The following is a 23,906-nucleotide window of genomic DNA, read 5'->3' on the forward strand; positions in this document are numbered from 1 at the left end:
CCATGGTAAGGGTGTCCCACGAAGGAAGTGTGGGAAGGAGTCTTGGAGTCAGTGAGCGTGCACCTCCTGCCCTGGGGTCCTGCCCCGTGGGAATGGGAAGCAGCAGGCTCAGGGGGCTGGGATGTCCGTCACCAACCCCGGAGGCCTCAGATTTCCTCCTGCTCTCTGCCCCTTACATGGCCCCGGAGCAAAATCCAAACTAATTCTATCCAGAGAAGAATGAGGGTTTCGAAAAGCAGGGGAAGCTCTGAGACACGGAGATGACAGGATACGCTGGAAGCCAGGCTCAGGAATGAGACAGGCTGGGCTTATCTTTGCCTCTACCGCATACTCACCATGTCCTCTCTGAGCCCCAAGTTCTCTGTCCCTAAATGTGGTGCCTGCTTCTCCACTCCCAGGAACCCCAGGTCCTCCCACTCGGCACTGCCTTGGGTCACTGGGACTCATCGCTGAGTCAACCCATGGGGAGGCAAGAGGCTCTGGATTCAGGGAGGCCACGGGCCCCGGGGTGGGGGACGATCTCGCCCATGGGCTTGAGGAAGCGGCCCATGCTCTTGGAAACACTGGGAATGAGGCTGGCAGACAGGCCGAGAGTAAGACCGATTCTCCCAGGGCTGTCTGAGCCTAAAAGTGCTTAGTCCGGTGCTGGGCGCATAGAAAGCCCTGGATAAACTGCAGCTACAACGATGATGATGAGTTTTGTTGTTATTACCGCCACCACTATTAGCATCATTAAAGAGTCAGCGACGGAATAACAAGGAGCTGGGAAGGAGCAGCGGAGGACAGACAGGGACTGTGTTTCCATCGTGAGAAGTGACGGATGTTACAAGCTGGGGGGAAGGTGTTGGCGTGTAGCGAGAGGCTGACGGAGAGACGCTGGGAAAGGCAGATAGAAACCGGCCCCTCCTAACTCGGCAATGAGTCCCAGCGACACAAGGCAGTGCCAAGTGGGAGGACCTGGGGTTCCTGGGAGTGGAGAAGCAGCCTCGCTCGCTGAGCAACGATGAGACCTCGGGAGGCTGCCCGAGTTCTGCATCCTGAGCTGGGCCCAGGGGAGAGGGCCACTGGCTGACCCGGGGCTCCTGCCCCTGTGCTGACCCCTCCTCCCTTGCCAGTGCCACTCTGGCCCCTCTGGGAGGGGCTGGGGGCAGCAGTGGGGTGCGCTGGTTTAGTCCCAGCGCTCACGGCAGGCCGTGAGCTCACACACATGCCCCCACCAGGCCTGATAAACAGGCTGGGTGCCTGGGTCAGCAGCTCCCTCCCTAGGTCTTCCCTTGCCCTCTCATTCCCTAGGGGTGGCCCGCCTGCCCAGCTCCCCTGCTCCACACCCAGCTTTCTCAGCCCAGAGCAGCCGGGATGCTGAGACGCCCCGATGACCCCTCTCAGGGTCGCGGCCACTTCCTTCCCCGACAGACGCCTGGCGTCCCCACTGAGGGCGGTCTCCCGGGTCCCGGGCTCTCTGTGGCTGGAAGGTGTGGAAGTGTGAGGCAGTCACCTTTAGGTGGCAGTATGGGAGGGGACAGAGATGGGAGAGACAAAGGCCGATGGAAAAGGAGAGGAAGGCTGAGGAAGGGCACCTGCCGCCCATTCTGGCGTCCCCGACCCAGGCTGGCTTACACCTAGGGTGGGTCCTATCCCGCTGGGTTCCCTACCCTCGCCTCCCTGATGAGGTCCATCCTGATTCCTCTCTCCGAAGTCTCCCCCCACCCCGCCACCTCTAGGAGACACTACCAGCCTATCTCCTCAGATGCCCACCCCCCTACCCTGTGCCCCAAACTCCTGGGGCTGGGAAATGGGAACACTTTGGCACCGGTCTCATCCCGTTTCCCCCTCCCTCCCTGATGCACGGGCTCCCTCTCTGTTTCGACACAGGCTCTCAGACTCACAATTACAGCTCATTACCCTATGGGTGGCTGGGCCTGAGTCACTGGGAGGAGGGACTCTGGGCTGCCCAGCCCTGCCGCTTTCTTCCAAGCTACAGTATAAGGAGTAGCGGCGGGGAGGAGGGCTCTGGGAAGACAGGGACACCTGGGAAAGGAGAGAGAAGGCTGCAGACCTAGAGGAAGGGAGAACGAGAAGTCAGAAGGAAGGAGAGAAGGGAGGAGGGCACGCAGACGCAGGGAAAGGGAAAGGGCAAGCGAGTAAACTTGGGTGGGAAGAAGACACTCAGGAGAGAAGGAACGAGGCAGAGATGAAGCTACAGGGGTCTCTGGCCTGCCTCCTGCTGGTCCTGTGCCTGGGCAGTGGGGAGGCTGGCCCACTGCTGAGTGGAGGGGAGAGCGCTGGAGCAGGGGTCATGGAGGCCACTGGACACGGGGTGGGAGAGGCCATTGGACAAGAAGTGGGAGAGGCCATCAAGCACGGAGTCGGGGAGGCCACTGGCGGAGGGGATGGAGGGGCAGCGGGTTCTGGAGTCAAGGAGGCCATGGGCCCCGGGGTGGGGGACGATCTCGCCCATGGGGTTGAAGATGCGGCCCATGCTCTTGGAAACACTGGGAGTGAGGCTGACAGACAGGCTGAGAACGTCATTCAGCGTGGAGTGGATGCTGCCCACAGCTCCCGGCAGGGGATGCCTGGTGGCAACGGCGCTTTGGTGAGTGGCTGGAAGCTGGGTGTGGAAATGGGAGGCTGTGGGCAGCTGGACTGAGAGTCCTGGGAAGCAGTTAATAGGAGAAATGGCTCCCTTATTGGTGGCTGTCTGGGCCGGTTTCCTTCCATGTTATGCATCCCTCCCCCACCACCCTGGGGTCTCTCTCCACCTGCTTCTCCCTGTGGCTCCTCTATCTGAGTTGCTCTGCCTGTCCTACCCCATCCCAGAGCGAGGCGGCCACACATACTCAGTGCAGCCGTGTTGTTCTTGCAGGGAGCACATGGCCAGCCTCCATCTGGAGGCCATGGCCCCTCTGGCTCTCCAGGCAATCCTGGAGGTCCAGGGATTCCCTGGGACCACGTGTATTCTGGAGGCTCAGGTGGCAGCTTTGGGACCAACTCTCAGGGAGGCTCCCGGGGCCACGGAGGCCATGGAGGGGCATTCAACGTGGGGACCAACACTCAGGTAAAGTAATCACCCTGGCCCTGATGCCTGCCACCTCCCTCCCTTCAAGCCCACACTTTTGGCGCCTCCCCCGTGTCCTTCCCCATCCCATGCTCAGTCTCACCCTCCCTGCAGGCAGCTGTGGCCCAAACTCCTTATGGCTCAGGGAGAGGCAGCGACAAGCCAAATGCAGAGGTAAGAGGAAGAGTCTGGAGAAGAAGAGGTGTCTGGATGCGTGTGATAGAAAGTGGGAGAGACGAAGAGGAGAGAAAGACGGGCAGGGGAGGGGTTGAGGGAAGAGGCAGATCAGACAGGGGAGAGATGGGCGTGGGTAGGAGGCTTGGAAGAGTGAGATGGGCATGGAGGAGAGACGCGTTGGGAAAGAAAGCCAAGCCAAGGAAGCAGGAGAGCCTGGCCTGTGGGGATGGCTTTGACTGAAGTCTCAAACCTCACCCGTCCCCTTCCCTCTGCAATGCACCAACCGCCTGCCATCTGGCTCAGGTGGAAGCTCGAGCAACTCTGGGGTAAGAAGACAGGACAACCTGAGGCATTCTGCAGAAATTCTGCTCCCCTCAGACTGGGCGGGAAATATTCCTGAGCAAGGGAGGCCGGGGAGGGAGGAAAGCAATCTTGGTGTCCTCATCTTTAGACCTCACTCTGGTCTCTTCCTGACCCCCAGGGAAGGAGCAGCGGTGGTGGCAGCAGCAACAGCAGCAGTGGTGGCAGCAGCGGTGGCAGTTCTGGGCTCCACTGGGTAAGTTCGCCTTTGTTGAAGGCAGAGGTGGGGCCCCTGGTGGTCCCTGCTGAGGAAACCCACTCCGAGGTCTTCCTGAAAGCTGCCAGCCCCAGGGTAGGTGGCGTCACTGGGGTTGTCATCCTGGGCTCCCTCGGCTTCTCTTCCCCACCTTCCCAGCCTCACCAGGAAGTGTTGCTTACATGTGCCCTCTAACTTCCAGAAGAGGTGCCCTGTCTTCTGTGCTCACTCTAGCCCCTCGTCATCCACTCCGTGATGCCGGGGGTGCTCTGTCTCCTGTCTAACCTCTAGTTCTGCAGGCATGTCTACTTGGCAAATCGGACTAGAGCTGGGGTAGTGGATGGAGCAAGAGAGGTGGGCACAGGGAAACATGACACTTGTTTGGGAAGCTCCCAGGAGGATGGGGGCAGGACCGCACGTGGAAACTTAAGGACATTTACAGAGCTGAGGTGGAGACGCTAACAAATGCAGTGTCCCTACGTGGGGGGTGAGAGGGCCAGGAGGGGACCACTACCTGGCAGCCGGATTGGGATGGAACTCCCATCAGGGGGCCTGCAGAGAGGGGGCACAGCTGGCTTCCTTGGGGGTCTGGGAGAGGTCTCAGGCAAGAGGAGGGTCTCAGGCAAGAACAAGCCAAGTGTTAATTTACTGCTCCCTGTACTACCTGCTTTTCCCCCTGCACCTACAACCGACCCTTAGAAAACTCTAGAAATTTTGATCAAGGCGGCTACTCCCAGGTAAGGATTCTAGGGGTCCCTTCCCCTTTCTAGCTTCCAGGAGAGGGTGAGGGGTGAGGAGAGGCAGGAGGAGGGCCGAAGGAGCCCCAGGGTGCCAGGGTCACGGCTCTTATGAAGTTGGGCTCCAGTGGCTTTTCCACCCCTGGCATGAAGTGGAGGATGGAAGGCAACAGCTCAGAATCCCCCAGTTACCCCACATTTCCAAATACACGTGGCCACACCTACCCTTCTCTGTGCCCCGAATTACTTCCCTCCGTGACTGACCGGCTGAAGATGGCACAGTGTGGAGCTTGGGGAGGGCGTTAAAATATCATAATGCCTATTATGGGATGACTTCCTGTTTGGGGAACGATTTGGGCCCTTGCAAGCCCTTTGGAGACCCCACGTGGACTCTCGCTTTCCCTTGCTGGGATACAATACCAGCTTCTCCTCGGGTAGCAGGGCTGGAAGTGGTGGGAACAAACCCGAGGTGAGCGTCCGGCGAGCGCGTGCCTGTGCAGATCTGCCCCAACCGTGGGAAGGAAAAGAAGAGGCGCTGAGGGATGGGCGGGGAATGGGCTGACTGCCGCCGGGTCGGCGGACCCGCGGCCAGCCTCGGGGTTAAAATGCTGCAATCTGGGGGCTGGACTAGGTGTCTTCTTGGGAACTGAGAGTCTTCTCTTTCTCTCTCCCACCGTGCGACAATCCACGCAGTGAAGTCCACGTGTCCGGGGAATCTGGGGGTCAGGTGAGAGCCGAACTTACAGTGACTGCAGTTCATTACGGCAGCTGTGCGCCCTCCTCAGTGCAACTCCGCTCCGCCCCGCTTCTAAGGCTAGCAATGGTCCCAACCCCCTCTCTGGGGAATTTACAATCTAGAGGGAAGAAACCAAACACATGCTCCTAAAAAGACTAACCAGCTCCGAAGTAATAATTAATTGCAGATCCTTACATGATATACCTCACAGTTGGGGCTGTGAAAAATCGTATGAAAACCGATCCTTTTAGAAACATGATTGTTTCAAATGCCCTATATCCGGCCGGCAAGCAGTATTCGGTGACTTCTTTGAAGGAGTTTGGAAACAGTGTTTTGAGAGCGTACATTTCCCTCCTAGTTATTCTGGAAATCTGCCTCTCGGTCAGCAACTGCTGCGCTGACAGAGGAAGTGTTGGCTAAGGCTCGCAGGAATCACCTAGAGGTCTTGCGAAAATGCAGATTCTGATTCAGCAGGGCTGGGGTGGGGCTGAGATTCTGGTTTCTAACAGGCCTCCTGGTGAGGTTGCCAGCCCGTGCCCCAGGGGTGAGTGGGGCCCACAGGGCGAGGAGCACGCCCAACGGGGAGGAGGAGGCAGGCGCGGGGGGGGGGGCGGTGGTGGAAGAGCTCCCTGGAAGAGCTCCTTGCATATCAGGGATACCAACCTTTCATGGGTAGACAGGTTTCAAGAAACCCTCTCCCAGTTTGTAATTCTATTTCTAGTTTTATACATACCGAAGTCTTCAATATATAGTGAGGTAGAAAAACAGACAAAAATGACAGAATAGTCAAGGGGATATTTTTTTAAACCATATTTAAGAAGGCGGGGTTGACAAGTGGAAAGGCAGTGAACTTTGGTTCAGAAGGTGGGGGTTCAAACGCCAGCTGTGTTACCTGTCATCTGTGTGTCTCCAGGCAAGTCGATTGACCTCTCTGAGCCCAGGCTCCCTCTTGGGTAAAATGGGGAGAGCAAAGCCTAACTTGTTCACCCCCCTCAGTTGCTGCAGAGCTTTCTGCATCGTAATCACATCAAGGTGGTTCAGAGTCCCAACACTGGAGTCTGACACGGAGACAGATGCTGAGAAAAGCTGTTGGACAGCTCTACGTTTCAGTTTCTCCGTCTGTAAAGTGGAGGCATCTCCACGTGGGAGAGTGGCGGGTGGAGGCGCAGTGCCCCGCGCACAGTGGGACTGCATATTGGCTACTAGCAGTGTTTGGGGGAGCAGGGCATGGGGGGGAGCAAGAATATGGATATGATTCAAGGGACTGGGTGGGGTTATTCTGCTGAGCAAGTAGCGAGTCAGTCCAGGAAGGCTTTCTGGAGGTGGGGCTCTTAGGTACTGTCTTGAGAAGAGGAGAAGGTGGCTTGACCAGAAGCGGAGAAGAGTGGGGCCAGGAGCGGGATGATAGGTGGCATGCACGACAGGATGTAAAGCCTTGACCATCAGTTCCCTTTTCCCCACCCAGGGGCAAGGGTCTAGCGGTGGAGGGGAAGCTGTCAATAGAACCAACACCTTGGTGAGTGAGGACATCACTCCTCCTCGGGCCGGGACCATGGTGTCAAGCAACGCCTGCCTCCCCCCGACACCCACATGTCCTACCCCTGCCTCGTGCTCACAGCGTGGGTTCTTACTGTCATCCCATTTCTCATCGGTCCCTTAGAACTCTCAGACGTCTCCTGGGCTCTTCAACTTTGACGCTTTCTGGATGGTGAGTTTGACAAGAGTGCTCTGTTCACTCTCCTTTGGAAAATCAAACCTTTGTCCCTTGGTCCCACAGGCTGAAGTCTTCTTTCTATAATGACTGTCAGCAGTGGCCCTTGACCTCTCGTGTCCTGGGGCCCTGAGCCAATTACATTATGACCCAATTTGGTCATTCTCCTTTTTTTTCTCTGCAGAATTTAAAATTCATGCTGGGTTTCAATAACTGGGACGCCATCAACAAGGTAAGAGCTGGAAGGCCGTTCATTCTCATCTTTGTGGGAGAAGGATATAGAGAAGAAAGCTAAACCCTTGCTTGGTGAGCCAGGGAGCAATGATGATGGTCACGAAGAGAGCATTCCAGCCAGTGCTTTAAAAAGAAAAGAGGAAAACAAGGAGGAAGGACAGCAGAGACCTGAAAAGAGAGGGAAAATTTGGAAACAGCTGGGAGTGGGGGACGAGGAGGGAATGGGCCTCTTTCCTGTCTCAACATGCAGACCTGAAGTGGTCTGAACCTCAGTTTCCCCTTCGACACCAGAAGGTTAAGGGGAGAGTCAGTAGGCCTAATCCTCAGGAACCAGAGAGGAAGCAGAGGCAGAGGTAGGGGATGGACCGAATCATCAGGTGAAGCTAAAAGACCACCTGAGGACTGATGCCAAGAGAGATGGGAAAAGGAGGCGAACACGCCGAGAGCCTGATGGTGCCATCAGTCTGGGCCCTGCGCATATGTAATCTTAGGAGATGCTTGGGGCCCAGAACCTGCTTCTCCTTCCTCCCCGCCCACCCCTTCCTCTTGCAGGGGAAGCCCTGGCCAGGCTGATTGGACACCAGAATAGCAGATGTACCTCCAGAGCAGAGGGCGTAGACTGGGAGGAGGGGTGAAGGACAAATGAACAATCCAAATACCAAAGGCAGAAGCTGCAATCTGCGGTCCACTGATTGTTTGATTCATTTTTAAAACACAATATGGCAGCACCGGGCCCCTCTTTCTACGGCCTACGAGAGCCTAGAGCCGAGAGGCAGCTTCTTCCTGCCGTGGAGACTTGCTCTCCGGTGGTCAGACTCCCACTGCCCTGCACAGTTCTTCTAGCCCCCCGCCTGGCTCCTGTGAGCAGTGTAGCTTCTGACCCTTCACGTAAAAGAAGGCAGACTAGGACCCCTGCCCTCCAGAACTTGTGAGGGAGGGGGTTGGTGGCAGGTGGGGAGGCAAAGGGACAGCCCTCAGGAACGTCACTTTCTGGCAATAAGGTGGGGAGTGAAAGACAGGAGACGCAGAAGCTCCCAGCTACAGCGGAGTCCTGTTTTGGATGAACGACATGAACCAATTAGACTGTTTTGTTCTGTTTCGTAGAGAACTGTCTCTGGTAGGGGTGAGACTCCTTACCACGGACCACGGGGCGAGCAGGCCCCTGAGCATGCGGCACTTAGGGTCTGATGGGAGCCCCAGGGCACACACAGATACTTCCCAGAGGGCCAGAGGACTGACAGCCAAACGTTTCTGCACATCCAGGGGGGCAGTAAGGGGCGTGCTTGCAGTCAGGCAGGATTCATTTGGGGTGGCTCGCCCGAGGATCGGGTCTCCTAGGAAAGGGGCAGGACAGAGGCGGGCAGAAAGGAGGATGGAGAGCCCCCAGCTCCTTCACGGCGGAGGGAGGGGTGACGAGGCAGCCGAGGACTTCAGCCAGGGTGAGGAGTAAGGCCGGGGGACCGCACGTTCCTGGCAAGTATGGGGGTGGGGTGGGTTTCAAGCCCAAGCTGGACTCTCTGGATTTGCCCCGATGACAGCCGTGGGCCAAAAGGTCCCTGCAGATTTCCGGAGCAGGGTTCCAATCTACCCTTGCCTTGGGCCACTAGTCCCTGAATTCCTAGTCCTTGAGCTCCCCCTTAGAACTTATTTCTTTGCCCAGGACCAGAGGAGTTTTTGCACCCCATGACCTCCAGATGGATGGGGGCCTCCACCCATTCTCTTTTTTTAAAAATTTTAATTTACTTTTTATTTTTATTTTTGGCTGCTTTGAGTCTTCGTTGCTGCACGCAGGCTTTCTCTAGTTGCGGAGAGCGGGGGCTACTCTTCGTTGCGGTGCACAGGCTTCTCATTGCGGTAGCTTCTGTTGTTGCAGAGCACGGGCTTTAGGTGCACGGGCTTCAGTAGTTGTGGCATGCGGGCTCAGTAGTTGTGGCTCGTGGGCTCTAGAGCACAGGCTCAGTAGTTGTGGCGCACGGGTTTAGTTGCTCCACGGCGTGTGAGATCTTCCCGGACCAGGGCTCGAACCCATGTCCCCTGCATTGGCAGGCGGATTCTTAACCACTGTGCCACCAGGGAAGTCCCCCTGACCAGGGAAGCCCACCCCCCATTCTTAAAACACCACTATCTCCCCACTAATCTCAACCCTTGTCCTTGAAATAAATATTAGCTGTCCCACACTCCTGGTCTCTGCTCCTTTCTTACATCTCCACTGTTGTTCCAGGAGGGGTTAGGAAAGGGAGACTTCAGCCCTACAGCTTTGGGAGATGGGCTGGAGGTGGCGTGGCAGGTGAAAAGGTGGAAATGTCAGGGGCAGGTTCTGGTCCTGAGGTTTTGCTACAGCTGTGTTCTGCCTGAGGCTGGGGGGAAACGGGGCTGGAGAAGAATGGTGTCGTGTGCTGTGTATGTGACGGAGGGGTGGTTAGTGGCTCCAGAGACCTAGCTTCTCTCTCCTTGTTTCCAGAAACAGTTTTCTGGTGTCCCTAAAGACACCCAGCTCCCCCTGGACCTTAGTCACCGTGAATCCTGTAGGCTGAGGGATGGTGGTCACAGGAGCAGGGGCTGAGGTGAGCAAGGGTCAGACCCCCTGCTCAGCTGTTCCCCACTTTCATCCACAGGGCCAAGTCTCAAAGCCCAGCACTCGCATCCTCCTCTACTTCAGGAGACTCTGGGAGGTAGGAGAACTCTCCTTCTTGGAAGAACTGAGGCTCCTGGTCATCCTTCCCTTTCCCCTCCCTCCCTCCAGGTAGCTACCCCTCCCTCCAGGCAGCTACCCCTCCCTCCAGCCTCCCTGTCACAGAATTCCCCCTCTTCTCACCTTTGAGATAGGTAACCTCACCCAAGTCTTATCACCAATGTCATCAGAAATGCTAACACCCTCAGTCTCCTGTAGGCTTATCTTTATCTAACTCCAAACTACACCCAGCCGCCAAAGCCTGTTCTTGAACATGATCTTGATACTTTCCCAGCCAGCCGCCCCCCTCCACCCTTGGAATTCTCTTTCCTGGTGGCCCCGCTCATGTCTACTTCTCCCTCCAGAACTTCAAACGCAACACTCCGTTCTTGAACTGGAAAGCAATTATTGAGGTAAGGGCAGCGGACCCCCTCATTTCAGGGTCGGGAAGCTCGGCTCTGAGGACACGGGGTTCTGGGCCCTGGGCAGTGGCTTGCAGATTCTGTTCCGGTTCCTCCCCCTCCCTGCTGAGGGGGGGGGTGCCTCCCTCCCTTCCCACTTTCCTCCCTTTGTGCAACGCCTCACGAGTGGAGGTGGGATGGGAGAGGGAAGCTGTGAGTCACTGAAGAAGGAGCAGGGTGGGCGGTTCTCCCTGGGATAAAAGCCGAGGTCGAGGGTTAGGGCCTCCACAGGCACAAGATCACGAAGCCAGCCACTGTCTCCGCCTGCTGGGCGTGGCCTGGCTTGGGGGAAGCCACAGCTGCGTGGGTACTGCAGGGTGAGCAGGTGGAGGGGACCATGTGGTGGGGAAGAGGGAGGGACCTGGGACTGGGGTCAACTCTCAGGGCTGGAAAGGGGTCACTAGGGAGGAAAGTTGAAGGGCAGCGGGAGGGAGGGCAGTATGCATGGGGGGAGGGGGGAGGGTCATGGTCGAGTGCAGGCAGGTGCAGGGGGTCTGATTATCTGGGTTCTGGGAAAGATGGGCAGGGCCTTTGGGTCCTGTCAAAGGCCACACGTCCATTCCGCATGGCCAGTGGCCTTCGGGAATCGGGACCCTTGGGCACTGAGGCAACGGCTGCCCACTCACTTGTCCATGTGGGCACGTGAGGCTGGACAGATGGGGCCACATCGTCTGATTTTTCAAGAAAAGCTAGAAATCTGGTTTTCAACTGTTTGCAACTAATTTAATTTAAACATGTGGACCAAGCAAAAAATGTCTGGAGGCCTGTGGTCTATCAGTTTGTGCCCACGGTGTAAGGCCTAATAGTGGGGTTAGAATTCAGGTATGGATAAGGCAGAGAGTTAAGCCAGACTTGGGAAGACCATTCTGACCCTGAGAGAGAGAGAGAGAGAGAGAGAGAGAGAGAGAGAGAGTGTATGTGTGTGTGTGTGTGTGTGTGTGTGTGTGTGTGTGTGTGTTTCTAGTAGAGAAGTGACAATGGCAGGAACTAAACTTCCCTCCTACTGAGGAGATTTTCCCCTTTGCCTCGATCGGCAGGGGAGGTGGCCTGCGTGTCTGCAGTGCTTCGTAAGGGGGCTCCATCTGCTTTCTTGTATTTCTCCCCTTCCTTTCTCTCCTTTGACTCAGAGCTAACCTAACGTACTTCACTTCGCCTCTATGGATAACAGACCATCCTTCCAAGGACCCTGTAGAGAACAGCATTTGGGAACAGGGATTAAAAGGTCTATGAGGGGAGCAGGGTTTGCTGCAGGCAGAAGGCAGGCTGGGGCTGAGGTGCCCAGCTCTGCCCCGGGAGCTTGTGCGGGTACCGCTCATTTGTTATTCTAGCTCCGGCTCCAGGTGCCTGGGTGGCGGAGGTGTTGCCAACCTGTTCTCTACCCTGGCTGCCCAATGCTGAGTGTAGAAATCTGTCCTGTGTCTATCTGGGCCATCAGTTTCCTCCAGGCCTTCTCTGTAGGCGGCACTTATCACAGACCACTGAGAGGGGTGGGGTGGGCCGGGTGGGATGCTGGGGCTCTAAAGGGAGGGCAGAGCCTGGGCGGTGGGATGCTGGAGCCCCGAGAGTCCGGCAAGGCCTGAAGCACCACGGAGCCACCCTCACCCCGGCGCCCTCTCCCTTCGCATCTGTGCGTCATCGGACCAGAGGAGGGTAGGCGGTGCTGGTCAGGTGAGCCTCTCCCTCAGGATGCCCTGGAAGGTCCTTGGTTCCTCTCAGCCTTGCTCCCGGGTCTGGCCAATCGGCAATTCTCTCTCCTCATGCCCCGTTCTGTAATTTTCTCAGCCTGGCACAGGATGCCAAGACGTGGAAGCTGTAACTTCTAAGGTAAGGTAACTGCCACCCGACCACCTGATTCAGACTTCATTTCTTTCGTTGGTCTCCTCGACTCACCTCCCCAGGAACACTTGAGGAGCTGGGAGAGGTGGGGAGGGACGAGGGAGGCAGGGCCATCTGGGCTGGGACCATGAAGCGAGGTGAGGGCGTGGGCTCTCGCTGAAGGAGATTCTGTAGAAGAAAACACATGACACAAGGAGGGGAGGAGGCAGGGGCTTTGAGAAAGGTCCAGCCAGGGCCGGGATGTGGGAGCAAAATGCCTTCATCCCTTCTCTCCCGCCCCCTGCTTCCTTCCGCAGAACGACGATTATAACCAGTAGACACACCCTACTGCCACTGGGGGGCAGCACTCAGCCAAGATCCCCACTAAGGGAAGGCTTGCAACCGCCCTGACTCCCACTGCATGGGGTCTGCCTGGGGGCGAGGTGGGTGAGGCTTTCACTGCCAAGGTCCTCTGGGTAGGCTAGCTGAGGCCGAATCCTGTTCACTTTGATAGTCATGTCTCCTCACCCCTGTGCAGGGGGACTTCAGCTCCCTGAGAGCAGTTTGGAAGAGAAGGGTAGAAGGTTCACACCCACTCACTCAGAAAAGGTTCTAGGGGAGCCGTGGGTGCATTACCTGCCATGGAGAAAACTGGGACCCAAGATCCTCTCAATGAGGAATATAAGGCTCCAAAAAAAAAAAAAAAAAAAAAAAAAAAAAAAAAAATCACATGACACACGGCAAAACAGACAGACAGGTTTCCTTTGTCTGCTTTCCACCTCTTTAACTGCTGACCTCTTGGGAAGAAGAGGCTAGCCCAGAAACTCTTGGTTGGTGGGAAAATAAATGCTTCCTTTCACAAAGGAAATAACAGGAAAAAAATTTGAGGATTTTGTTTTATTCGGGTGCAAAGAAAACAATCTGATAAATTCAGTAAATGAATGTGCTAAATACTAATTAGGCTGGTTAAAAACAAACAAACAAACAGGCAGTATTTCCCTCCATCTCTCAGAATAATAAAGCCCCTGCCCTTGGGGAGAGGACTTCTACTGAGAGATCAGAAACTAGCTGCTGACTGAAAGGAGGTGAAGATGTAGTTAACACTACCTGTGGGTATCCACTTCTGCCCATCGCTCATCGCTCATGGCCAATTTCTATCCCCCTAGCAGGCAGAGGGAGACCTACCTTTCCTCTTTTCACCCCCTTGGTCAGTGTGTGCTCAGGGACCATATTCAATATGATCTTAGGTAAAATGCACTCAGGGTGAGAAATCTGCTGTGGCTGAAGGACCACAGTCAGACCAAAGGACCTTTGGGGTGATCCTGGTCTGAGCCTGTACCCGCCAGGGGCCCTTCCTGAGCCCTAAGGACATGGTCGAGTACAGACAGGACACTGAGGTCCTCACCTCACCTCCTCTGGTCTTCTCTTTACAGTGGGGAGTCACGATTTCTTCCTCGGTAAGTACTGGGGCACAGAAAATCCGGCTGGCGAGAGAAGGGGTGTGAGGCCAGAGGGTGTGCCGGGGACGGTGCTCTGTCCACTCAGACACTCTCTTTGTCCTGCAGGCTTCCCGGGCGCGACCTGACCTGCTGCAGTGGGTGAAGTTTTGGTAGGTGAGTGTCAGAGTGTGCAGTGCCAGGCTGCATCAGCCGGGAGCTGAGGCACAGTCGCCCGGGGGTGGGCGCAGGGAGGGAGGGCTGGGGGCTTGGCACTCCCTTTGCTCTGGGTGGACGCACTAAAGGTATTAAGGAGGAGGAGACCCCAGTGTGGGGTGTGGGGAAAGACTCAGGAGAAAATGACCTAGAGCACTCGGAACACCCTCTGAATGCTGGGTGGTGGCCTGACCGAGGCAGGGCCAGGTGGGGCCAGAGAACAGCAAGGCAGGCTGGGTTCAGGACCGGGAACAGCATAGGCATTGTCCGGGGGATGGGGTCGGGGGGACTAGAGTGAGGTGAGCCTTTCGGGTTTAAAGGTTCAGAGGCAGGAAGACGTGAGTCGCCGGTGGGGAAGAGGTAATATTTGCTTTAGGGAGTGAAAGTGAGGGGACCTCAGGTGACATAGGCGGGACACGAGGGAACTGTGGGCGCAGAAGCTGGGTGAGAGGATGCTTGGTTTCAGCAGCTCTAGGAGTGGCCGCGTTCTACCATTTTCTCCTTTCTTGTCTTCTAGAAAATCACTTCCAACCGCGACCGAAGCCCTGAAAACCATCAGTCATCAAGGGACCTGACTGTGCCCCTCCCCCAGCTCTTGGTCTGGGTGCTAACACCTGCTTTTTCTAGGTTGGGGACCTGTCTGTCTGTCCCTTGTTTCCTCCCACCCACGGTGGTGTCTCCTTGACCATCGGCCTCAGTGGATACGCCAGCCATTGCTTCACCTGCTCCATTTTGTGACCTGAAATCACCGTGACAGAAATTCAGGGGAGGCGCGTCCTACTTTAGAGTTTCTCTGTGGAAATAAAACATGAGTCTTGTTTCCCTAAGACTTGGGCAAATTTTATTCTTTGATACTACACTGGTGGCCTGGATCAGGGTGGAGGGAAGAGGGAGGTCCAGGGTCAGGTAACTCGCCTTCTTCCTGAGAAGGGTATACAGGATGCGCCGAGAGAGGGAAGACTGGGAGGTCCTGACGAGAAGCAGCTATCGGATCTCCCTGGGCCTGGGTTTCTCCATCTGTGAAAAATCATCTTTGCCCAATTTACACGTGACTAGCAAGCTTACTGCACTTGGAGCAGTCACGGACGTTCCACTGGCCTGAGAAAGCCACAGGGAAGCTACTGAAATCAGGAGGTGGGAGATAACGGGCTGTTCCAAGAGAGGAGACCCATCCTGGAGGGTCAGGGAGGGGCAGGAGGAAGAGCGCGGGGCCAGCAGAGAATACGCCTGAGCCTCGTGCACACACCACGGTATGGACGAGGGTGAGTCTGGGTTGACGTGTTTAGGAAGCTGGGGGGAGTGGCGAGTACCCAGTCCCTTGTCACGTGCCCTAGAGGCTCTCCAGGAGACAGAGGGGTGGTGAAAAACTTCTACTCCATTCATGCACCAAGGAAACAGCCAGAAGCTGGGGTGCAGGCTGAGCCCGGGCTGATCACCAGCCGAGGAGCCCTGGGCATGGGGGGAGAGGGGTCTGTGCTTAGCGTCTCTGAGCAAAGTCCCGCCAAGCCCATACAGTGAGCCTAAACTAAGGGGCCCCACCACTCTCTGACACCTCTGAGGTCCTTGACCTCCCCTCAGGGACCGGGAAATGAAAGGAGGCCAGGAAGCACCCTGCCAGCTAAGTGACGCCCTCAGAGATTGCAAGTTCCCCGAGGGCACGACCGTGCCTGCCTTGATCATTGTTCCATTCCCAGGGCTTAGCACAGGGTCTGGCACAGGGTGGGCCTCAAACAGTTGATGAATACATGAAAGAAGTCGGGCCCAAAAAGGACTTGGGGGAACGAACTTGATGTGCATCCTCTTCTCGCTTCTGTCCTTAAACTGCGGCTCCTGCCTTCTCTTCATCTTGGGTTTCACGTGGGAAGGGAGGGCCTTGCGGTACCTCCCCGCAGCCACAGGGAAGGGAGCGCGGCCCGTCCCGGGGCTGAGGCTCAGTCCTTCCAGCTGACTGACAGCGGGCTTCCTGGGGTGTGGGGTGAGCGCTACAGACTGCTGGACCTCGGGTCGCCTCGTGCCAGTCCCTGAGGGACTGAGGGAGAAGCTGAAGTGGTCAACATGTTTCTGGACTTGGGGCGTTCCTGGTCCAAAGGGCTGAAAGCCACCCTCTGAAGTTTAAAGCACTAGCTGAAGCAGGCTAAGGCCCTCAGGTGTAAAGGACTCTCATAAACCGGCAGGCCAACCCCTTTTCCTGCCAGAGCCTCTAAAGCAGCTTCACGGCAGAGCCTCTGACTTTCGATTCTTCCCTAATGTCCATTGTCCCACAGCAGCCAGGGAAGATCCCCTGCTCAGAATCCCCCACAAGCTCCATTAGTTGTAGAATAACATCCCCTCGGCATGGCTTAGCACCATTTGGCTCTGGCTTCCCTGTCCAATGTCAACCTGGACCTGCTGGGAAAAGCTCCCAAGGAACACTGCTGCTACCTTTCCCTGGAGCCCGAGATCTTCAGAAGGATGGAACTTTAACGGCTTTTGGTCTAAATTCAAAACCCCAAGCCAGCTTAACCAAGGACACCTACCCAATCGCTATCACATCACCTTGTTGTATTTTCTGCACAGAACTTGTCATGTTCTTGAAATGATCTTGTTTCCTAATTTTTTGTTAGGTTATAATCTCTGTCTCTCTTTAACTGGCACATAAGTTTCACAGGACAGGTACCCTGTCCATCTCGAATCCTCAGCACCAGGAGCCAAAATGGCTGTTTAATAAATATTTGGGTTAGAGGATGGAAGGAGAGATCAGAATTAAGTGGGCTCAATCCAAGAGGTCTTCCTGGGAGAAGTTTAAGCAAAGCGTGCACAGGGCAGAGGGTGGGAGGTAAAGGAAGAAACCAGACCTGCTGGGCAACGTGATTGCTTTCTTGGGTGTGACCCTAACACTGGCAGAGGGAGGACAGGATGGGACAGGGGTCCCCTGGGCTCTGCCCCCAAGTAGCCCACACCCCAGCCCCCTTTCTCTCCAATGATTCTAGGCTTTTCACCTAGATGTTCACCAAGACCCTGAGGCCCCAGTGTGCATCCCTTCAAATCCCCCATTCCTTCCCTGAACCCAGGAGGCTGGCTCCCAGCCCCTAGGTGTGTCTGTAATGTAGCAATCAAGGCTGGGCCTGGCCTCCTACCCACACTCAAGTTCTGGCAGATTTGGGGTGGGGTGGGTGAAGACCTGTGGGAAAACAGGGGTTTACTGGTATTCTCGGAGTGGGAACTAGATCAAGCAGACTTGGAGCTGGGGTGACGCAGAGCCAGGCTCTGTGCCTCTGTCCGACTCCACTAACCCTCTGTGATGCAGCCAACGCTGAATTCCAGGTAGCTTCTCCTGCCACCTGTTACCCCAACCGCTGGGACCCTCTGCCGGTGGGGATCCCCCTCCCCTCTCTTCCCCAGCCTGCCCAACCATTGGACACTGGACCCTCGGGGAACACAAACTCACTGAGGCAGTTTAGGTGGGGGAAGGGGAGGGAACTGGGAGAGAGACACTAGACTCTAGATTAGCATTTACAGCATAAATCATGTAAAGCCAAAATTACCCTTGAAAATCCATCAGGATGGTGCCAAATGGAGATCGATCATAAGTCTAGCACAGCCAGTTTTTTCCCTCCAGAAAAAGAACAGAATTCCTTCGGTTGTGCACATGAAGTAGCAGGTTTGTATTTAGAGGCATTAGATAAAAGAACCCATCTTTAAACACTAGAACTTCAAACACTAGAGCCTGAAGACTGTCTTTTAAACACACACTTGCTGTGACAAGATGCTCATACTATAATAGGCATCTGGAATCTGAGGCAATCACAGGTTCACTCTGAGGCATATGCTCACTGAGTACCATTAATCCCTTAGTTCTCTGTTTTCATTTGGCAAGAGCATAGTTTAACCCACTGAAATTAATGCACGTCTGCTCAGAGCTGCCACCTGTGGCTGTGCAAGCTGCACACCACAAAAGGACACCTGGTCGAGAGGACAAATGGGGGTCAACTGCAGCCTTGCCCCCCGACTCTCAGGGCACGGGTCTAATTCATACAGGGCGCTAGGGCTGGCCGAGGCCCTTGGTAGGACACAGTACAGCAAAGGGGCAATACAGGTGCAGCCTCTGGAACTCTGGGGTTCCAACACTAGCCTTGCCACACCCTGGCTGTGTGACCTAGGGTGAGTTATTTAACCTCTATGTGCTGTGGTTCCCCTGCCTACAGAATGTGGATGATTGTTAATACCTATCTCACAGAAGCACTGTGATATTTCAGCGAGATAGTGCGTTTAGAATACCTAGCACAAGGCCTGCCACAGAGTACGACATCAATAAATTGGCTAACATTATTATTAGCAGCATTAGCATGAGGCGGAAAGGGAAACAGGGAAATCAATTTGTTGGAAAAGAAAGCTGGAGCCCAGCAGATGACGGTGTTGGGCTGATCTGTTGCTCTGGAATTACCCAGGCTGAAGTGCTGCTCCACTAGCAGGTCTCATTGGACTTCATTACTGAATAGCAGCTCTACTTTGTTGATCCTTCATTCTGCTCATTCTTCATTCAACTTCATTCACAGTTGACGCTATGGTGACAGAACGGTGGTTAATGAGCTCTTTCAGTCCCTGTTAATTAATTGGTGAGAATTCATTACACGTAAAAACTTGTGTCCTCCAGAAAAACCTTTTGGGGAGGTGCTCCACCCATCTGTCATTTTCTCACTCGTCCCCTCTGGGAACCAGCCTCGCGTGACATCTACGTGACATGGTCATCTGTGCTTAGCAAGTTTTCCTCAAGCACTGCCTCTTCAGGTAGCTCTGCGAAAGGGGAGCTGCCATTAGAAAAACGGAGGAGGCTTCCTGAGGCTAAAGAGGGGCAGGATGTCGGGGACTGGGGAGTGGGGGCAGGAGGAGAATTGAACTGAAGCTTCTGGGGTTCATGAAGACCGTTGGTGAATGAGATCCAGCCCGCTTTGCCTCCAGGCCTGCTATCTCTGTGTATTGCATCAGGATGGGGTAAAGAGGCCACGCTGAAATGAGGTCTTGCTTTGTCCTGGCAGCACCTGTCTATGTTCCAGCACCTCCCTATTACACCAGGAACTGGTTGGGCCACCTGAGCCTCAGTTGTGGAGAACGCTACTTGATTAGGATGTTTTGTCACTTTGAGGTGATACAACTGCCAAGCTGGGGGAGTTGGGTGGGGAGCAGAATAAGCCCAATGAAATGGTGTAGGCGTTCAAAGTTCAGGACCTAGAGCCCAACTGGGTAGCTCTAAGACCTATTTTTGCTTTTTTGTGTTTCTCTATTCTTTTTTTTTTTATTTAAATTTTTGGCTGCGTTGGGTCTTCATTGCTGCACAGGCTTTCTCTAGTTGCGGCACACGGGCTCAGCAGTTGTGGTTCGGGGTCTCTAGAGTGCAGGCTCAGTAGTTGTGGTGCACGGGCTTAGTTGCTCTGTGGCATGTGGGATCTTCCCTGACCAGGGATCAAACTCGTGTCCCTTGCATTGGCAGGCGGATTCTTAACCACTGCACCAGCAGGGAAGTCCCCGTGTTTCTCTATTCTTTGTCTTCTTAGCTCAAGACAGTTACCTCTCTGACGACCCAAGAGTATAAGATGGGCAGCTGGATAATGGGTCCAGCCCCAAAGGAAGAAAGCGCACAACTTGGTGGAAGGATGCTTGAATTCTAAGATATCCAATCTAGCATATGTTGAATCCGCCTCCACTGTGTAAGGGCATGGTGCTAGGGCATGGTGATATAAAGGTGATTAAGACATAGTTCCTGACCTCAAGAACTTGATATTCTAAGAGGGAAGAACACAAGTTACTCTAGGTACAATGCCAGAGAGATACAAATGAATTGCTATGGCAATTACGAGAAGGGAAAAGTTTGGGGAGGGGGATGGCAGATGATGGGAGACATCCGGGAAGCTTAATTTGGGATGGATGTTGGGTTCTGAAAACAAGAGATGAGAGAAGGGCATTTTAGGCATAAGGGGTAACATGGGCAGCTGCTTGGAGGAGGAAAAAGAAGGGTATCTTTGGTAAGGAGTCCAGTTTGGCCAGAAAGTGAAGTATGTGCAATGGGAATGAAAGAAGGAAAAGTTAGAAGGGTGGGTTGAGGTCAGAGCATGGAAGGCCTTCAATGCCAGTATAGGGAGTTTAGACAGAATTGGATAGGGTGGGAAAAAGCCTGAATTATAAGAGAGGAACGAAGAAATATAAGGAAAAGTGACAAAGACAAAAGGAGAGGTTGCTTGGGTCCCATGGCCAGTCCCTTGGAGGGACAGGTCCAACCTGTCTCCATCTCAGCTCCATTTGCATGAAGAGCCCCATTGCCAGCCTACCTTCCAAGTGCCCAGGGCAGGATGTGAATTGAGAAATCCAAGGTAAGTGGGAAACAGTCCACACCTCCCCTTCCCAGAGCCCCAGGGGTGGGCGACAGAATCTGGGGGTGAGTCAGAAGGGTGGGGACCCCAGTTCTGTTCAGATCTGCCTCCCTGGGAATATAAAGGGCAAGCCTTGCCTTGCCTCAGAACACCCCAAACTTGACACCATGAAGATCCCAGTTCTTGCTGCTGTGGTTCTTCTGTCTCTCCTGGCGTTCCATTCTGCTCAGGGGGCTGCCCTGGGCAGTTCTGAGGTGAGCACCTCACCTGGGTTCTCTTTCTCTTATACTATTAGCTGACTCAATCAGTCACTGGATAAGCGGCTCTTATCTTTGGCTATTACCAGGGGCTGAATGAGAAGCTGGGGCTCTGAGGAAGGGAAGAAAGGAGGAAGGAGACAAAGCATTCCTGGGAAGGGGCAGAGAGGCTTATATTTCTGGAAAGGATGGTAAAGTGTGGGGTAGAGGCTGGACATCCTGAGAGGAGACAGGGGCTGAAGTTGGTCGTCTGGGTTCAGCCCCACATCTGTTTTGTTTGTATCCCTGGGAATGGCTCTCAGGTGGCTTGAAGCGCCCTGTTACCTCTGGAGCTTAAGCCATATCAAGAATCCTTAGGAGTCAGTCTCCAGCCAGGAAAAATCCTGAGGTCCCTCTCTCCCCACCTTATCGCACTGTGCGGGGGATGGGGGAATGTCCATGCTGGATTCGCAAGTCTACGATGGGGGTCACAGACTCCACTGCTTAGGATCCCAGCAAGTGATGTCGGTGAGCAAGAGTGCTGGTGGGGCCTCAGGGGAGGTGGAGTGAATTTGCCCAATCTGGAAGGGGACAGTCTCTATGCCATATGACTGCTGCTAAGTGGGAAAATGTACCCAGTGTGGCCGGAGTTTAAAAATTTTCAAGAGAACCTGGAAATCGGATTTATGAATCCTTACTAATTAAAAACCTTTAATTCAAATTAAAAAACAAACAAACCAAATTGCGATGAGATCTAAACATTTGGGTCTAGCCTGTAGGCTACCTGTTTGTGACCTCTGTGGTGGGAAGGAAGAAATGAGGGGCAATGAAGCTGGGCAGCTGAGGTTGGGAGGGCGACAGATCGGAGGCACTGAAGTCCGGGGGTGGGAGGTGGGCTTACCAGCTGGAGCAGGGAGACGGAGACTCAAACTTTGGTGGCAATTCAAGTCACAAAGCAAACCAACCTCCAGCAAGTAAAGGCAGACAGGGCACCTCAGAAACTTGGCTCCCACCTGCCTTCCAATCTCCCGCGCCAGCTCCATGGGCTGAGCGTGGGTGTCTCAGGAACACCCCGAGTCCACGGCAGAACCACACTAGCTCGTTTTTCTTGGGAGGAATCCTCTTTCTCCACCCTCTCCTCCTGCTGCCGGCAGTGGATGCGGGCCTGGGCTCCGACTTCTCTGTCTCCCACGTGCCACTCTCCCATCCCTTCTCCACATCTGCACATCTGTCAATCATCCGCCACTCTGGGACAGAGTGGGTTAACGGAGGCCCCGTGGTGGAGAATGGGACTGGCCTGTGCAGGGAAGCAGAGCTGGCAGAGAGGGTTTGGGGAAGGGGATTTGCCATCGTGTGATCATTCGTCCCCTTTCTCCCCTTCGCTTTCCAGGAAGGAATCACCGTTGGTAAAAATGTGCCAGGACCCGACGAGGTAAATCCCCTGTTTTCCCACCATCTGACTACGAGTTCGTCCCCTATCTGTTCATGTTCCTAAATAACTTTCTGAACACCCTGCTTCTTTGCCTAGGCCACTTATGCCCAGCTCCTGAACGTTGACAAGTTGCGATCTGTAAGTTTAATTCTTTAATTCGGCCCCCATAAATATCCACATCCTAAAGGAGATCAAAGCCTGGGTAGAGAGCTTGCAGAGCTGTCATGGTCCTTCACCTTTCCCAGAGGGCTAGGGGCTAAGCTCTGTCCTTCCCTGGAACTGATCCTCTTCTGGTCTCTTTCTCTCTCTGTAAAGGTTTTGGAGGGGAATGATTTCCTGAACTGGCACGCCCTCATAGAGGTAAGTGCTTGGGCACCTTTTTTCTCCTGACTGTTTGTCCGGGTAGTGGCAACGCATTCTAGTCTAGCCCTTTTGGTTCTTTCCTGGGTTCTAGGAGGGAGTAACTGTCCCACTTGGATGCTGCCCAAGTGAAGAAAACTTCCTGGGGAGGCTGTCATGGCCAGACCTTATTCTCCTAACGTGGCCCACAAAGACAATCTCTGAAAAGGAAGAACTTAATCAGTCAAGAGTTTATTCGAATTCCCTCATCCTCCAGGAAGAAACTGAGGTTCTAAGTTGGGTGACTTACCCAAGCTTAGAAGGCTAAGTCAGTGGTAGCGCTGGAATTAGAGCCTGTAGTGCATGACCCCGCACATACTCGCTACATGCTCTCTTGCAAATGTCTTCGCTTCTCTGAGTCTCTATCGCCTCATCTGTGATGTGGGGACGAAGACAGTACCGACATCAAAAGACTGCTATGAAGACCAAATGAAATCATGCCTGTAAAGCAGTCAGTATAAGGCAGGCACAGAGAAAGTGCTCAGGAAATATTAATGCTTACTGTAATTATAAAACAATGATACCGTCACCACTACAGAGAGCTCTTCAGCAAGCGCTTACTGATCCATGCTCACCTGACCTGTAACACATCACTCTCATTCTCTTTTTCTGTTTTAGTCTGTCAAAAGGAAACTTCCTTTCCTCAACTGGGATGCTTTTCCTAAGGTAAGAGGCAGTGGGCATTAGGAGAGAAAGGAGGCTGGGGGTGAGGGAAAAAGCAGAGGATCTGAGTGGGAGAGTGGGGAAAGTGAAGGCAGGATACACCTTCTTCTGATCAAAGCTAAGTAAGTCACACAGAGAAAGACAAATATCATATGATATCACTTATATGTGGGATCTAAAAAAAGGCTACAAGTGAACTTACCTACAAAACAGAAATAGAGTTACAGATGTAGAAAATAAACTTATGGTTACCTGGGGCGGGGGTAAAGGCGGGGAGGGATAAATTGGAAGATTGGGATTGACATACACATACACACTACTATATATAAAATAGATAACTAATAAGGACCTACTGTATAGCACAGGGAACTCTACTCAATACTCTGTAATGGCCTATATGGGAAAAGAATCTAAAAAAGAGTGGGTATATGTATATGTATAACGGATTCACTTTGCTGTACACCTGAAACTAACACAACATTGTAAATCAACTATACTCCAATAAAAATTAAAAAAAACAAAGCTAAGGGAAATCGCAACTACTATAACTCAGAGGAGAACAGGAACTTAGACTGGGGCAGAGATTCCTTTCTACCAGGGCCCCACCCTATCCTGGGCTTTCTTAGGACTCCGGCTCCCCGCACCCAAGGGTCTCCAAACTGACCGTACCCTCTCTCCCCACAGCTGAGAGGAATGAGCCGTGCAGCTGCCGATGCCCAATGACCAGCCCCTTCGAGACCCAGCACTGCTGATACCACTGAAAGAGGGGGCCAGTGTGGGATCTGATCACCTTCCTATCTATGATCACTCTTTGCTGCCTCAGTAACTCCAATAAAATGTTTTCCAAAAAAACGGCTCCTGTATCTGCATCTCTGTCCTTATCCTACTGGGCTCTAGAAAGGAATTAAGATGGAGTGGGCTCCAAGGCTGATAGGCAGAAATCTTGACTTCTGAGAGGGTAGTAAGTGGCGAGACAGGAGAAAGTGGGAAGGGCAGGTATATCAAGCTGGCAAGAGATCCCTTGTGT

The 23,906-nt window shown here is 54.1% G+C and overlaps 1 protein-coding gene across 1 annotated transcript; it reads left to right on the forward strand.

Moving 5' to 3' along the window:
• The first annotated feature begins 2,191 nt into the window (after window positions 1-2,191).
• On the forward strand, window positions 2,192-23,602 carry DMKN (dermokine). The gene is made up of 21 exons (XM_059903743.1): window positions 2,192-2,593; window positions 2,864-3,055; window positions 3,170-3,229; window positions 3,475-3,558; window positions 3,714-3,884; window positions 4,488-4,525; window positions 4,904-4,994; window positions 5,157-5,252; window positions 6,727-6,777; window positions 6,922-6,969; window positions 7,157-7,204; window positions 9,822-9,878; window positions 10,243-10,290; window positions 13,500-13,610; window positions 13,719-13,762; window positions 15,384-15,468; window positions 21,776-21,817; window positions 21,914-21,955; window positions 22,133-22,177; window positions 22,835-22,882; window positions 23,564-23,602. Exons 1-21 carry the CDS (start codon window positions 2,192-2,194, stop codon window positions 23,600-23,602), a joined length of 1,842 nt encoding a protein of 613 aa, XP_059759726.1.
• The last annotated feature ends 304 nt before the right edge of the window (window positions 23,603-23,906 follow it).

This window comes from Balaenoptera ricei, chromosome 19, assembly GCF_028023285.1.
Source record: "Balaenoptera ricei isolate mBalRic1 chromosome 19, mBalRic1.hap2, whole genome shotgun sequence".
In the NCBI taxonomy this organism is placed as follows: Eukaryota; Metazoa; Chordata; class Mammalia; order Artiodactyla; family Balaenopteridae; genus Balaenoptera; species Balaenoptera ricei.

Excerpts from the sequence above, each read along its gene's own strand:
- DMKN (XM_059903743.1), top strand. The coding sequence starts at position 2,192 with ATGAAGCTACAGGGGTCTCTGGCCTGCCTCCTGCTGGTCCTGTGCCTG. Across the intron at positions 2,594-2,863 it reads CTGGTGGCAACGGCGCTTTG|GGAGCACATGGCCAGCCTCC; the intron begins GTGAGTGGCTGG and ends TTGTTCTTGCAG. Across the intron at positions 13,763-15,383 it reads CTGCAGTGGGTGAAGTTTTG|GGACCGGGAAATGAAAGGAG; the intron begins GTAGGTGAGTGT and ends ACCTCCCCTCAG.